Genomic DNA, 14,429 nt, shown 5'->3' on the forward strand with positions numbered 1-14,429 from the left:
AATGTTGGGTGAATATTGGACATCTGGCGTTCTTACGTTCTTTGGGAGTTGGCAGTGTAAGTGCATATTGTGAATTCTATATATACAATTCTTCAAGTATAGTTCTATCTGTGTATCAATCTTCAGCTTTTTGGTCCCTGTGCACACAGGCTCTGCTAAATGGTTTCTGCAGCATTTGCTGGCCTGTGACGTCACGTCTGAGCTTTCTGGCTTCGCGTTCCATGTCCTAATGTCCCCGCCGGGCTCCCGTTCGCTGCCAGTCCTCCACTAGGTGGGCTTTGCTGTGAGGTGACACCGGGGTCCCGGCGGGCGGTATAGGCCTGGCTGGGGGCTATTCCGTTAGCCGCCACCATGAAGAAGGACGTGAGGATCCTGTTGGTGGGAGAACGTGAGTAAATAGTTTTTCTCCTCTCTTAATTTTACTGAGGCCTTTACCTTCATGTGCATTAGCGTAATGTTAATTAACCCCTCAACTGTCAGAGGGTTGCATTGCACTACTATCTAGTAGTAGTAGTAAGGGGGTGAATGCCCTTCACACTTGTGTCCTTGCACAGTTTGGGTCTCTTCTGCAGAGAGACTGGCAGGTTTCTGCTGCAGAGAGACTGGCAGGTATCTGCTGTAGAGGGGGACTGGCAGGTATCTGCTGTAGAGGGGGACTGGCAGGTATCTGCTGTAGAGGGGGACTGGCAGGTATCTGCTGTAGAGGGGGACTGGCAGGTATCTGCTGTAGAGGGGGACTGGCAGGTATCTGCTGTAGAGGGGGACTGGCAGGTATCTGCTGTAGAGGGGGACTGGCAGGTACCTGCTGTAGAGGGGGACTGGCAGGTACCTGCTGTAGAGGGGGACTGGCAGGTACCTGCTGTAGAGGGGACTGGCAGGTATCTGCTGTAGAGGGGACTGGCAGGTATCTGCTGTAGAGGGGACTGGCAGGTATCTGCTGTAGAGGGGGACTGGCAGGTACCTGCTGTAGAGGGGGACTGGCAGGTACCTGCTGTAAAGGGGGACTGGCAGGTACCTGCTGTAGAGGGGAACTGGCAGGTATCTGCTGTGGAGGGGGACTGGCAGGTATCTGCTGTGGAGGGGGACTGGCAGGTATCTGCTGTGGAGGGGGACTGGCAGGTATCTGCTGTGGAGGGGGACTGGCAGGTATCTGCTGTGGAGGGGGACTGGCAGGTATCTGCTGTGGAGGGGGACTGGCAGGTATCTGCTGTAGAGGGGCCGACAGACAGGCGCATATTGCTTTTAGAAGTTATGTAGCTGTTAATGTAGGGGTCTAGAAATGTATCCTTAATAGTTTTAGCTAATACTATCTATGTAATATGTCTGTTATTGAGATATCTAAACATCCATATATCTGTCATGAAAGTTCATAGAGCAACAAGTTTGTATGTTACAGGTTCAGAGACCAGTAGCTGGCTTCCAATGGTATCTAGGCAAGGATGTATCTGCTAGGTATATGCAATATGATGTTTGGCAGCAAATGAATGCCGAAGATGGCAGCCGACAGATGCATTCAGCTTTTTTCGGAGCTGAATCATGAATGCACATGCCTAGTATTTGCTATAGAAGTATCCAAAAGGAGATGTATCAAAATGGTTTATTGACAGCTATCATCTGCTCTAGAGGTGCCTAGGCAGGTCTCTATCTATAGTAGAGATTAAACTGATAGTCTAGTCAATATCATGATTCAGACAGAGCATGCAATTTTAAGCAACTTTGTAATATATCAATTTTTCTTCATTCTCTTGGTATCTTTATTTGAATGTAAGCTTAAGAACGGCCCATTTTTGGTTCAGCACCTGGGAAGCGCTTGCTGAATGGTGGCTACTTTTAGACACCAATCAAAAAGCGCTACCCAAGTGCTGAACCAAAAATGGGCTGGCTCCTATGCTTACATTCCTGCTTTTTCAAATAAAGATACAAAGAGAATGAAGAAAAATTGATAATAGAAATAAATTAGAAAGTTGCTTTAAATTGCAGGCTCAATCTGAATCATGAAAGTTTAATTTTGACTAGACTATTCCTTTAACCAACACGCATTTATATACTAGATTTTTTATACTAGTTAACTATTTGTTATGGAAAAAAACTGTGAGCTTTACTGTCTCTTTAACAGAATTTAATATGTACATTAATATTTATCCATCTATTTGTCATAAAGATGCATAATTAGGCAGCTTTCAAAAAGCTAGCTGTCTCTCGTGGACGAGTTTAGGGAAGGATTTTATAAAGTTCATAATATTTTATTTTCCTGGTGGTATCTGATCAGCTATATATGATAGCAGTTCTTAAACAGGTATTTCATTGGGGTGTTACATATGTTATAGAGTGACAATGTCATAGATGTATTTGTACAGACAAAAGTTAATTGTAAGCATTATCCAGTCACATAGGTAGCTGATAATTTATTTCCATACATCTGTTAATACTTACATGATTGTGACACCATAATTACTCTTTTAACATTATCGTATATTAGTATGAAAATACTATAACGGCTTTATAAACAATGTGGAATGTAATTTGTGTTAGTAATTAGAGTTTTCTATTAAACCCCACTAAAAATTGATATAAATATTTAGAATCCAGCAATAAAAACTGAAAAAACATTTAGTGTTATAATAATCATAAGGCGTGGGGGGTGCTCATTGTCCAAGTAGTCAATTATACAAAAGGAAAAGAGAAAAGTGGACAATTCTGAGCACTTACAATGTATGTAATACATATACTATTGTTGGCAAGGGGAATCCCAACAAAGGTGAAAAAATATATACAACTTAACATTTATTATTAATAAATAAAAGGATGAATCAAATAATGTGTGCATTAAAACTTAGAATAAAAATAAGGAGTATCAGTAGTTCGCAAAGGAGGCACAAATTGTAAAGTCAAATAAGGGAGACCACACAGACTGGCACAAACCAAGGCACTAGGGTGCTGCAAGAAACTAAATCTAAAAAAAGAGGATTGACCTCACAACAATTAAGTTGACTACAGTGCAAAGCAGATAAGTTCCGGTCTGTGTAGTAGCTATGAATAATAAACTATTAGTATAGGTCTTGGCGAAGGCCAGTAGTCGCTACTATTGCAGATATTGATTCTGTTTCTCATAGCTATTGTATAACCTATACTAATAGTTTATTAGTCATAGCTACTACACAGACCGGCACTTACCTGCTTTGCACTGCAGTCAGCTTAATTGTTGTGAGGTCAATCCTCTTTTTTTAGATTTCGTTTCTTGCAGCACCCTAGTGCCTTGGTTTGTACCAGTCTGTGTGGTCTCCCTTATTTGCCTCCTTTGCGAACTACTGATACTCCTTATCATTTTTATTCTAAGTTTTAATGCACACATTGTTTGATTTATCCTTTTATTTATTAATAATAAATGTTAAGTTTTATATATTTTTTTTCACCTTTGTTAGGATTCCCCTTGCCAACAATAGTATATGTATTACATACATTTTTGAGTGCTCAGAATTGACCACTTTTCTCTTTTCCTTTTGTATATTTATAGACAAAGTTGCTGTTATGCCATGTGTGTTACCACTGTGCATTGATAATCAGTTGGTGACTCATGACCAACAGTGATAATTGTACACTAATACTTGTTGACACAGTTCAAATGTACTCGCTAGGAAACAAATCCAGAGTAAGCTAAAAGTTAAAGAAAAATTCAAAGGTATATGGCTTTCTGGCTCCTGGGATTTTTCAAGCTCGGCTGTAGAGCTGTTTTTTTTTCTTTATTTAAAATTCCCAACCATATTATTTTTACATGATTGTGACACCATACTTACTGAATTAACATTATCATTGTATTACTATGAAAATACTATAACGGCTTTATAGACAATGTTGCTGTTATGCTATGTGTGTTACCACTGTGCATTTATAATCAGTTGGTGACTCTTGAACAACAGTGATAATTGTACACTAATACTTCTTGACAGTGAACAAGTATTATCAGCTGCCCTCCACAAAAATACTGGATGACCAATGGGTGATCCAGTTAATTAGAACTCATATCAAACCCCATGACAAACCTAAGGTGAAAATGTTCTAATTTGTTATGATGTCTTTCTTTGGGCACAATGATCTAAACTTCATTAACATGGATACATATCACACTGCCCCTCACATGGACAGACCTCATGGAATTATTATTTTTAATAAAGATGCTTACTAAATGCAGATTTTTACAGGCAGAGTTTGCTCCTGGCACTGATCTCAACATTTTTAAACACATACAAAACAAATTGCTCTGTTTTAAGAGTAATTTGTCTTGCATTTGTTTCTAGTTTCATAAATATGTATTTTTCTTTCACTTTAATAAGTGCAATGTACATTTTGTAACAAACTTGCCAACCTACATTCACGAAATGGAACCTAAAGGCATACTATGTGCTTTAGATAATTCCAATACCAATTGCAAGAAAACTTCTTAGCCACCCAAGGAACACCCTGGTCCAGGCTACTCACCAATTCTGCAATACTCATGTCACAATAGAAATACACTATAGGATAGGGCTCAAAATTGCCACTAGCCATTGACGAGTGGAAATTTTACAGTGGCGAGTGAAAGTTAGTGAGTGATTGTCTACAAATATTATCTAAAGGGATATTATATATACATGAAAGGGCAAGGATATGTTATTCCTCTAGGGCTATAGGGACCCCATTAGTGCTTAAACTGTTTCTTCTGAGAGGGTAAAATGGGGTAGAGAGCGATTGGAGAGGAAAAGTTAAAGAGGAGAAAAAGATAGCATTAAGAGTGAAGAGAGAAATAGTTTAAAGAGAAGATATGGTCTGAAAGAGATTGAAGAGAGGAGGGAGTGAAGAAAAATAGATTATAGGTATAAAACAAATTTTCCAGGTCTGCTATGACCTCACATTAATGTCAACACTCTCTGCTTTCTCTCAGTTCAACAACTTCCTTTTTCGGTCCAGCTGTTGTCCTCCCCAGAACCCTAGTTGATGTTGCTTACTGCTATGCACTTATGTTTGTTAATTTATTACTGTTTGTAGCATTATTTAATTTATTGTATAAAACAAAACAATATTAAAAATTACTGCACAATAAGGTGTTTGACATTGGCTAAACATATGCAAAGAGGGGTTGGGTTAGTGGGAGTGGTATTTGTGGGTAGTGGGTGTGGTATGGGTTGGATCAAGAGTGGAGAGTAACATTTTGGACTGGCTAGTAGCTTAGGGCTTGAAATTTTGAGCCCTGCTATAGGGCTAAAAATATGTGGACACCCCCATTAATTATTGAGTTCAGGTGTTTCAGCCACACCCATTGTTAACAGATGCATAAGCAATAGTGACAGTACAGAGTTCAATGACTTTAAACGTGGCACTGTCATAGACTGACACCTTTTCTATAAGTCAGTTTGCGAAATGTCTGCCCTTCTAGGTGTACCCTGGTTAACTGTAAGTGCTATTATTGTGAAGTGGAAGCATCTAGGAGGAGTAAAAGCCCAGACACAAAGTGGTAAATTAGACAAACTCACAGAGAGGGGCTGCCTATCATCGGTTGCATCACTCACTACAGAGTTCCACACAGCCTCTAGAAGCAACATCAGCACAATAACTGAGTGTTGGGAGCTTCATGAGATGGGTCTACCTGGTCAAGCAGCTGTATACAAGCTTTAAATCAACATGAGCAATGCCAAGTGTCAGCTGGAGTGGTGTAAAGCAGTGTTTCTCAACTCCATATTTTCTTGATCACTTAACTAGTGTACAGGTTAAATAATCAGCATTTCAGTGACCTTGGTTGCTAAGCTGCTAATTATTTCACCTGTGCTCTAGTTAAGAATCCATGAAAATATGGCAGGTTATGGGTACTTGAGAGTTGGAGTTGAGAAAGACTGGTGTAAAGCATGCAACCATTGGTCTCTGGAGCAGTGAAAATGCCAGGAGAACGCTACCTACCAGAAAGTATAGTGTCTACTGTAAAGTTTAGACGCGGTTAATAGTCTGGGGCTGTTTTTCAGAGTTTGGGCTAGGCCACTTAGTTCCAGTAAAGGGTCATCTTAAAGGGACACTGTACCCACATTTTTTTTCTTTCATGATTCAGATAGAGCAGGCCATTTTAAGCAACTTTCTAATTTACTCCTTTTATCAATTTTTCTTTATTCTCTTGCTATCTTTATTTTAAAAGCAGGAATGCAAATCTTAGCAGCCAGCCCATTTTAGGTTCAGCACCATGGATAGCGCTTGCTTATTGGAGGCTGACATTTACCCTTCAATACGCAAGCATAACCCAGGTTTTCAACCAAAAATGGTCCGGCTCCTATGCATCACATTCCTGCTTTTTAAATAAAGATAGCAAGAAAAAGAAGAAAAATGGATAATAGGAGTAAATTAGAAAGTTGCTTAAAATTGCATGCTCTATCTGAATCATGAAAGAAATAATTTGGGTTTAATGTCCCTTTAATTCTGCAGGATACAAAGACATTCTAGACAATTGGGTGCTTACAATTTTGTGGGAACACTTTGGGGAAGTCCCTTTCCTGTTAAAATATGGCTGTGTTTCTGTGCACAAAGGGAGGTCCATAAAGACATGGTTTGGTGGGGTGGAACTCAAGTGTTGCACAGAGCCCTGACCTCAACCTCATTGAACACCTTTGGGATGATTGCTGTTGGCAAATATTCCCTACACATACACTCCAAAATCTTGTAGAAAGCCTTCCCAGAAGAGTTGCGGCTGTTATAGCTTCAAACGGGACCAACTCCATAATAATGCTCATGATTTTGGAATGGGATGGTCCAAAAAGCTCAGGTGTGATGGTCAGGTGTTCACTTACTTTGGGCCATATAGTGCAGTGTTTGATTTTCCTGAGCTCCAATGATGCCCCAGAAAATGAAACTTGGTGTTTAAATTTTGTGGTCTCATATCGTGCACTGTTATTTGTGTTCTCACTGCCAAATGAATGTGCTAGTGGATCACTAACGGGTGTGCTAATAGTTGGCGGTGGCAGGCAGGGGAACCCACACATTGTGTGTATCGCTGTGGATGTGGTGCATCATACAATGACAGCCAAGGGTGGACTTACTGATCGGATGCAACAGTTGACACAGCTTCTACAGCTTGTATTGCTTACCGCTCCTCCCACACCAGTCTTCTCTTGTAAAAGCCTGCACTCTATCTAGTGCTTGTGTTACACTACATATACCCTTGTACTGTGAACTGGCTTCTACATAGAGAAGAGGTTACATGTGGGAGGTGCCTGGTGTGATGCAGGCTGAAGAAGATGTCTCCTCTGTTGCTCTGGTGAACAACCTTTTTTTACTGTTTTTTTTTGTTTTTGTTTTTTTATCATAATACAGACTTGGCAAAACACATCAGTTCTCCATATACGCTTTGCTCCTTTTTTTTTAAACTTATTTTTAATAACACTTCTACAGTACAAAAATTCTCTTTTACATCTATGTGTTTGGCATCTTGTTGACTTGCCTGGTGATTTGGTATGTATGCACCATGTCATTTATGCTTGTACACAAAAGTGTACACACCAGTCAACCGCTTTTAAATAAAAATATATACAACATTACTGATATTGTACCTGTCATGATAATAATTCAGATTCCACCATCTCAAGTTATTGTCTTGATTTCCTCACTCATATGCAGGCAGGAAATTCTGATGTTATAAGTGCTTGGAAATAGGAAATATAAAATATAATTTTACAGTTGGTGCTGCATGCAACCTAGGTGAAGTGGAGAATATTCGCCTTTGGTAGCACAGAGCCCGGCTGCAGTGGGGGAAGTGGCAGTCAGGCAGATGTGGGGTGGTGCCGTGGAGGATGCCATGGATTATTATTTGCTTCTGTTGCCTTGACACCTGGCTTATCGAGCTCTTCATTAAAGGGACATTAAACACCTCAAGATATTAATATAACTTGTTTAATTACATGTAGGAAAACAACTTTGCAATATACTTTCATTATTTATTTTGTTCTCCTTTCCTGTAATTTACTTCTGAATACGACAGGCTTTCCAATTCATGTTAAACATGGAAGTGCAGACACCGCTATATCCCACACAGTTATTGGTTGCACACTCTAGTAATCCATTTATAACCAATCCTAATTGGTCTCAGCAGGAAAGGTAACCTAAGTTATAATATGGCAGCGCCCACTGCTTTATGGGCATTAGAATGTTACCCTTAACTTTGAACAACTAATATAATTGTACACATTATTCTCAGGCTAATCTTTGCTTTGAATGCAACATTCAAGCAGTGATTTATTTAATGTTTAAAGTGCTATAAAACATGTTCAGATCTGTGCATATCCAAAAAAAGGGCTAATAAAGTAAAAATAGTTTGCATAAAAAAAATGTTTAAAAATTGCTGGCAAGTATTTTAAAATAATTTTCAAAAATAAGCAAAATGAGTTACATAGCTATGCTGTCTGGAGAAGTCTGATCCACCCACCCTTATCAATGTTTAGCATCAGAAACACAGGCATTGTATTTCAACTGAGTTCACAGCAGCTTATTTGCTTCTTAGTCAGCTCCAGCAGACTTTGAGTGTTAAAGTCTTGCATTCTACCAAAGCAAAGGTGGATATAGATACAGCCATATAAGGAATTGTGTGGGGGGAGTTAGAGCTGTACAATTCAGAAGCTTAAAAGAAAGGGTTAATGGCGAGGCACTGCAGTTTAAATTTGCAAGTAATTAAAGTACATATTATTATATTTTGTCTCTATCCCAACTTGTTTTTTTAAAAAAATTAAATATTTTTATTACATTTTTTCTTTTAACAACGAGTGTACATATAATAAGAATTTTCATTTGGTATCAACGTACAAGGAATATCAGTAGTAATACAATTGTGAAGACATTGTAACATGAGGTTTCTTAGAGTTCTTGTATAGGGTTTGAGAGTCCATATAAACATATCGTATTTGTCCTCTTGGGATGGGATACTGCAGTATTGGTGGTACAGAGACAGTTCAGTTATTTACCTAATGGGAAGATACTTTGAACAGTACAAAAATAAAGAATACATAAAACAGTTCAGGCTTTCTCCATATGGCATTTGCATAGTTGCTAAGCGTCTGAGCACATCATTTTTATTACACACAATTAAAGGTAATTCGGGGTGCTCTTTGTTCCCATATGAAAATTATGTCGGAAATAAAGTCTTGTTTGCCTGCAAAAGTGTAGTATCCCAACTTGTTTTATGTCCCTTTAATGCATGAGAGTAAACGTTTGACTTTATTTTTACAGCCAGAGTTGGGAAGACATCGTTGATCATGTCTCTGGTCAGTGAAGAATTTCCAGAAGAGGTAAGCCATATAAAGTTTTATGCATGTTTTTTAAACATGCATAAAACTGATTGTTTTATAAAACTGGGTTAATGATTATGGGTAATCTTGTACATATTAGATTATTGTTCTAAGTCTCAGAGACAAACAAGAGCTTTGCCAAACTGATTTTTTAATTTTATTTTAAACACTTTATTTATAGAAAAGAATCCAAGACATACATGGCAAGAACAGTCACATAAGTATAAATGTTTCGATGTGAACATATACATAATAAAAAGTAAAAGCAGAGAAAAGACCATATTACAAAGCATAATACATAAATGGGTTTTTCATGCATGTACTTGGACTCAATTTTTTCAAGACCATTTTTTTTACAAACAAACAATGAAAAACATATCAACTATAATAACAAAAAGAAACAAAAATCAACAAACAGTCATACTTACCCAGAGCACCTCCGGATCCCCCCCCCCTCCAGCCGACACACCAATCACATGTACAGGATAGACCATTAACCGGCCTGATTAGAGGATAGACACCAATTGCCTCTAAGTTTTTCATTTAGGACATACTGGCTGTTTTTAAAGGGCAAAATAACTCTGTCTCTCACTACGTCTGGTAAATAAAACAGATAGATCTACCATTTAAGGAGAAATCTCTTCACTCTTTTCTCAGGGTCTCCCCTCGTGTCTGTCTGTTCAATCAACATCTGAGTATGTACTGTCCTGAGTAACTGCTGAAACGGTAGAGACCGACCACCCACCCACTCCCTTAGGATGATCTGCTTAGCTAGCATGAGGACTGTGGTTATGAAGGCATCATACTTATATGTCAAGTCTCTGGATGTCAAAAAAATCACATGTTGCGCCGTGAGGGACACCTTTTGTTTAGTTAATTTGGTTAGCCAGTATGAAATTTTTTGCCAGAACCTCTGCACTTTGGGACACTCCCACAGCAAATGAATCCAAGTAGGTGATTCACGGCTGCATTTATTACATAGATTTTTTGCCCCCTGAACCCATTTGGCACGCATACCAGGAGTGATATAGGCTTGGTGCAATAGTTTCAAGTTCGATTCTCTCAATTTTGCAGAAATAGTACTTTGGTTTGCCCTCTCAAGGCTCGCAGTGATCAACGTAGTGTCAACCCCTAAGTCCCCGAAGTGTGACCATTTAGAAACAATCCCACGTAAGGCGGAATTCTCAAAATGACGGAGCAGTAGATTATATGTATGCGAAAGCCTGTAAGATCCCAGCCTTGCCAAAGCACAAAGGCTATCTAAGTTGGAGGGACCTTTGGACAACAGTCCCCCCGAGACCAATGTAGAAATGTAATGTCTGCATTGGAAGTATGCAAATTTATGAGTGTGCGGGGCCAAACTGATTGTTTTATAAAACTGGGTTAATGATAAGAGATTTACTAGAAATTGGCTGAATCTTCAAACTGCCCACCGGGAAACCCCTTCTCCTCTCACCTACTTCTTCCCCCAGGTTTTTTTTTCCCTTTGAGGAGGCTGCTTTTCTTAGAGTTCTGCTCTGCTACTTTTCTTTTTCTCTTACGACTTTATAAATTCCTTTAAAACTCATTTGGATCTCTCTGACCACTCCAATGGTTTTACCATGTTTCCTGCTGCTTGAGTGCCAGGGACAGTAAACACTAAACTCTCATGATTCAGAATTTTAAACAACTTTCCAAATTACTTCCATTATCTAATTTGCTTAATTCTCTTTGTATCCTTTGTTGAAAAACCTAGGTAGGCTCAGGAGCAGCAAAGCACTACTGGGAGTTAGCTGATTGGTGGATGCACAAATATGCCTTTTGCCAAAGGCACTTCCAATGTGTTCAGCTAGCTCTCCGTAGCTCATTACTGCTACAATGAATGATACTAAGAGAATTAAGCAAATTTTATAATAGAAGTAAATTAGAAAGTTGTTAACCCCTTCACTACTGGGACTTTCAGTGAAGAACTTATCTTAAATAAGTCTGTGAAACAATAATAACCCCCCATAATGATAAAATTTTACATATTTTATTGTGAACTAAAAAAAGTGTATTGGCAATATTTTTGAGCTTATTATTCAAATATATAATTTAGAATTTGGGTAATTTTCTGTCAAACATCCTATGTGACAACACTTTCTAATTTATTCCTATTATCAAATTTTTTTTGTTCTCTTGCTATCTTTATTTGCAAAAGCAGGAATGTAAAGCTTAAGAGCCGGCCCATTTTTGGTTCAGCACCCTGGATAAGGCTTGCTGATTGGTGGCTGCATTTAGCCACCAATTAACAAGCGCTATCGAGGTGCTGAACCAAAGATGGGCCAGCTCGTAAGCTTACATTCCTGCTTTTTCAAATAAAGATAGCAAGAGAACAAAGAACATGGGATAATATGAGTAAATAAGAAAGTTGTTTAAAAGTGCATGCTCTACCTGAATCATGAAAGAAAAAAAATTGGGTTCAGTATCCTTTTAACTCAGGGCTGTTGTATTCTGGGGAATGCTGACACCCTGGTTGCGAATAACTGGTTTGGAAGAACATTTAGCTTGTTCTGTTATGTGTTAGAATCACCATCAATGTCTTTATTGAGCTATGTTTATCTTCTATTCGAGGTTCCTGCACGAGCTGAGGAAATTACAATCCCTGGTGATGTTACTCCAGAGAGGATCCCAACACACATTGTGGACTATTCTGGTACTTTATTCTGTTTCTCTATATGTCCATCAGTAATTACACTTTTATTAAAGGAACACTTCTTCAATAGCATTGTGCCATTTGCTAACTAAACCAGGACTTGCCACCCGGCTGGCAAGATATTCTGTGGAGAACACTGATTACGTATTCTACATTCTAATACAATGGCTCAAATTATTCATCCAAAGGTGTAAAGGATTATTTTTAATATGTAAGTTGCTACTATTTTGTTCTATTAGCCAGTAATATATTTTCATTTGATCAATTTGTAGAAGCTGAACAAACAGATGAACAACTGTATAATGAGATCTGTAAGGTAAGAGAAGTGTATTATTTTTCTATTGGATTTATTTTAATACATAGCTAGACATGCTTGATATTAAATGGACATGAACCCTAGTTTTGTTTTTACTATTCATACAATTTTAAACAACTTTCCAATTTAATTTTATTATCACATTTGCTTTATTCTCTTAATATCCTTTGCTGAAGGAGCAGCATTGCACTACTGACAGCTAGCTGAGCACATCTAATCAGCCAATCACAAGAGACAAATGTGTGCAGGCACCAATCACCAGCTAGCTCCCACTAGTGTAGGATATGTACAAATTATTTTTCAACAATGGATATCAAGAGACAAAGTGCATATGATAATAGAAGTGAATTTAAAAGTGTTTTAAAATAACATGTTCTATCTGAATCATGCAAGATTAATTCTGACTTTCCTATCCCAGACATAGCTTTATAGCTGGCTCAAAATGTAATTGTAGAAATCAAGTCAGTAGGTCAACCAACACAGAATTTATTAAATTGAAATTACAGAATTTTTAAGAGTTACAAAGTAAGTGTATTTTCCAAAGAACTATAAATATCCTATCCTAGAGAAAAAACATGTTTAGAGGAAGCTGCCTTCTTTGTACTTTTTGAGAATTTTGAGAATAAAGACATAGCATAAATGTTCCACCTTATAGAATACTTATCCTAATGTAAAGATAGGCAACTTTTACTTATGTGTTTTGGTACAAAATGTAACTTGCGCACAACATCCTGCTGACCACCTTGAATTTACACTTATTCAGCACCTGTTTGTAGTCATCCTGTTACCTTACCTGTGGCCTAGTGCCACCCAAAAAATGAGTGCTTAAAGGGACACAAAACCTAATTTTTTTTATTCAGATACAGTATGCAATTCTTAGCAACTTTCTAATTTACTCCTATTATCTATTTCTCTTGTAAGGTGTATCCAGTCCACGGGTTCATCCTTTACTTGTGGGATATTCTCCTTCCTAACAGGAAGTGGCAAAGAGAGCACACAGCAGAGCTGTCCATATAGCTCCCCCTCTAGCTCCACCCCCCAGTCATTCTCTTTGCCGGCTCTAAGCAATAGGGTCCCTCTCGGAAGGGTAAAGTGAATGTTGTGTTAGATTTGTAGTTTTTGTTCTACAAGCAAAAGTTTGTTATTTTAAATGGTACCGGTTTGTACTAATTACTCTCCTGCAGAAAAGAGATGAAGATTTCTGCAGGGAGGAAAATGATTTTAGCATGTTGTAACTAAAATCCACTGCTGTTCCCACAAAGGACTGAGGAGTACCAGAAAACTTCAGTTGGGGGGAACGGTTTGCAGGTTAGGCTGCAATAAGGTATGTTCAGTCATTTATTTCTAGACAAGACTGTGATAATGCTGGAAAAAGACTTATGAGATCCCCATGAGGGAAGGGTAAGCTTTATTCAGAGACTAAGTATGGAATTGCAAGCTTACAGAACAGGGTTAATTTAGACTGGTTGACACTTTTTTATGGCAAACGGTTTTTACTAGTAAATATCGTTTTTTGAGACACTTTGAGGTTCCTTTGGGTTTCTTTCAGGGGTTGCTACCCACATGGCTATTATTTTAACACTTAGGAGTGTTTCTTTAGGCCTTACAACACCGGAGTAAGGTGGGAGGGGCCTAATTTCGCGCCTCAGATGGGCAGTTAGGCTGACTAGATCTTCATGCTGTTTCACATGGAGGGTCCTGCTGCTCAAACAGTGGAATGGGGATTATGCAGATTTGTCTCCTCAAATACAGTTGGACCAGGAGACCAGAGATTCTCTTCTCTGGTGGTTGTCTCAGGATCACCTGTCTCAGGGAATGTGTTTCCGCAGACCAGAGTAGATCATCGTAACGACCGACGCCAGTCTATTGGGCTGGGGTGCAGTCTGGGACTCCCTGAAAGCTCAGGGCTTATGGTCTTGGGAAGAAGCTCTTCTCCCGATAAACATTCTGGAACTGAGGGCGATATTCAACGCTTTTCAGGCATGGCCTCAGCTAGCTGCGGCCAAATTCATCAGATTTCAGTCGGACAACATCACGACTGTAGCTTACATCAACCATCAAGGGGGAACAAGGAGTCCCCTAGCAATGATGGAAGTAACCAAAATAATCAGGTGGGCGGAGGATCACTCTTGCCACCTCTCAGCAATTC

General features: G+C 38.8%; 1 protein-coding gene across 3 annotated transcripts in view; it reads left to right on the forward strand.

Annotated features, from left to right (window-relative positions):
* Positions 1-231: 231 nt before the first annotated feature.
* The window catches only part of RHOT1 (ras homolog family member T1), a 241,997-nt gene continuing 227,799 nt past the window's right edge, over positions 232-14,429 (forward strand). For all 3 annotated transcript variants that reach the window (XM_053707478.1, XM_053707488.1, XM_053707494.1), the window contains exons 1-4: positions 232-388; positions 9,232-9,290; positions 11,883-11,964; positions 12,237-12,280. In XM_053707478.1, coding sequence (XP_053563453.1) covers positions 352-388; positions 9,232-9,290; positions 11,883-11,964; positions 12,237-12,280 — 222 coding nt within the window. In that variant the 5' untranslated portion in view covers positions 232-351. The remainder of the gene's footprint in view (positions 389-9,231; positions 9,291-11,882; positions 11,965-12,236; positions 12,281-14,429) is intronic.

The sequence above is a fragment of the Bombina bombina genome, chromosome 1, assembly GCF_027579735.1.
Source record: "Bombina bombina isolate aBomBom1 chromosome 1, aBomBom1.pri, whole genome shotgun sequence".
Taxonomy (NCBI): domain Eukaryota; kingdom Metazoa; phylum Chordata; class Amphibia; order Anura; family Bombinatoridae; genus Bombina; species Bombina bombina.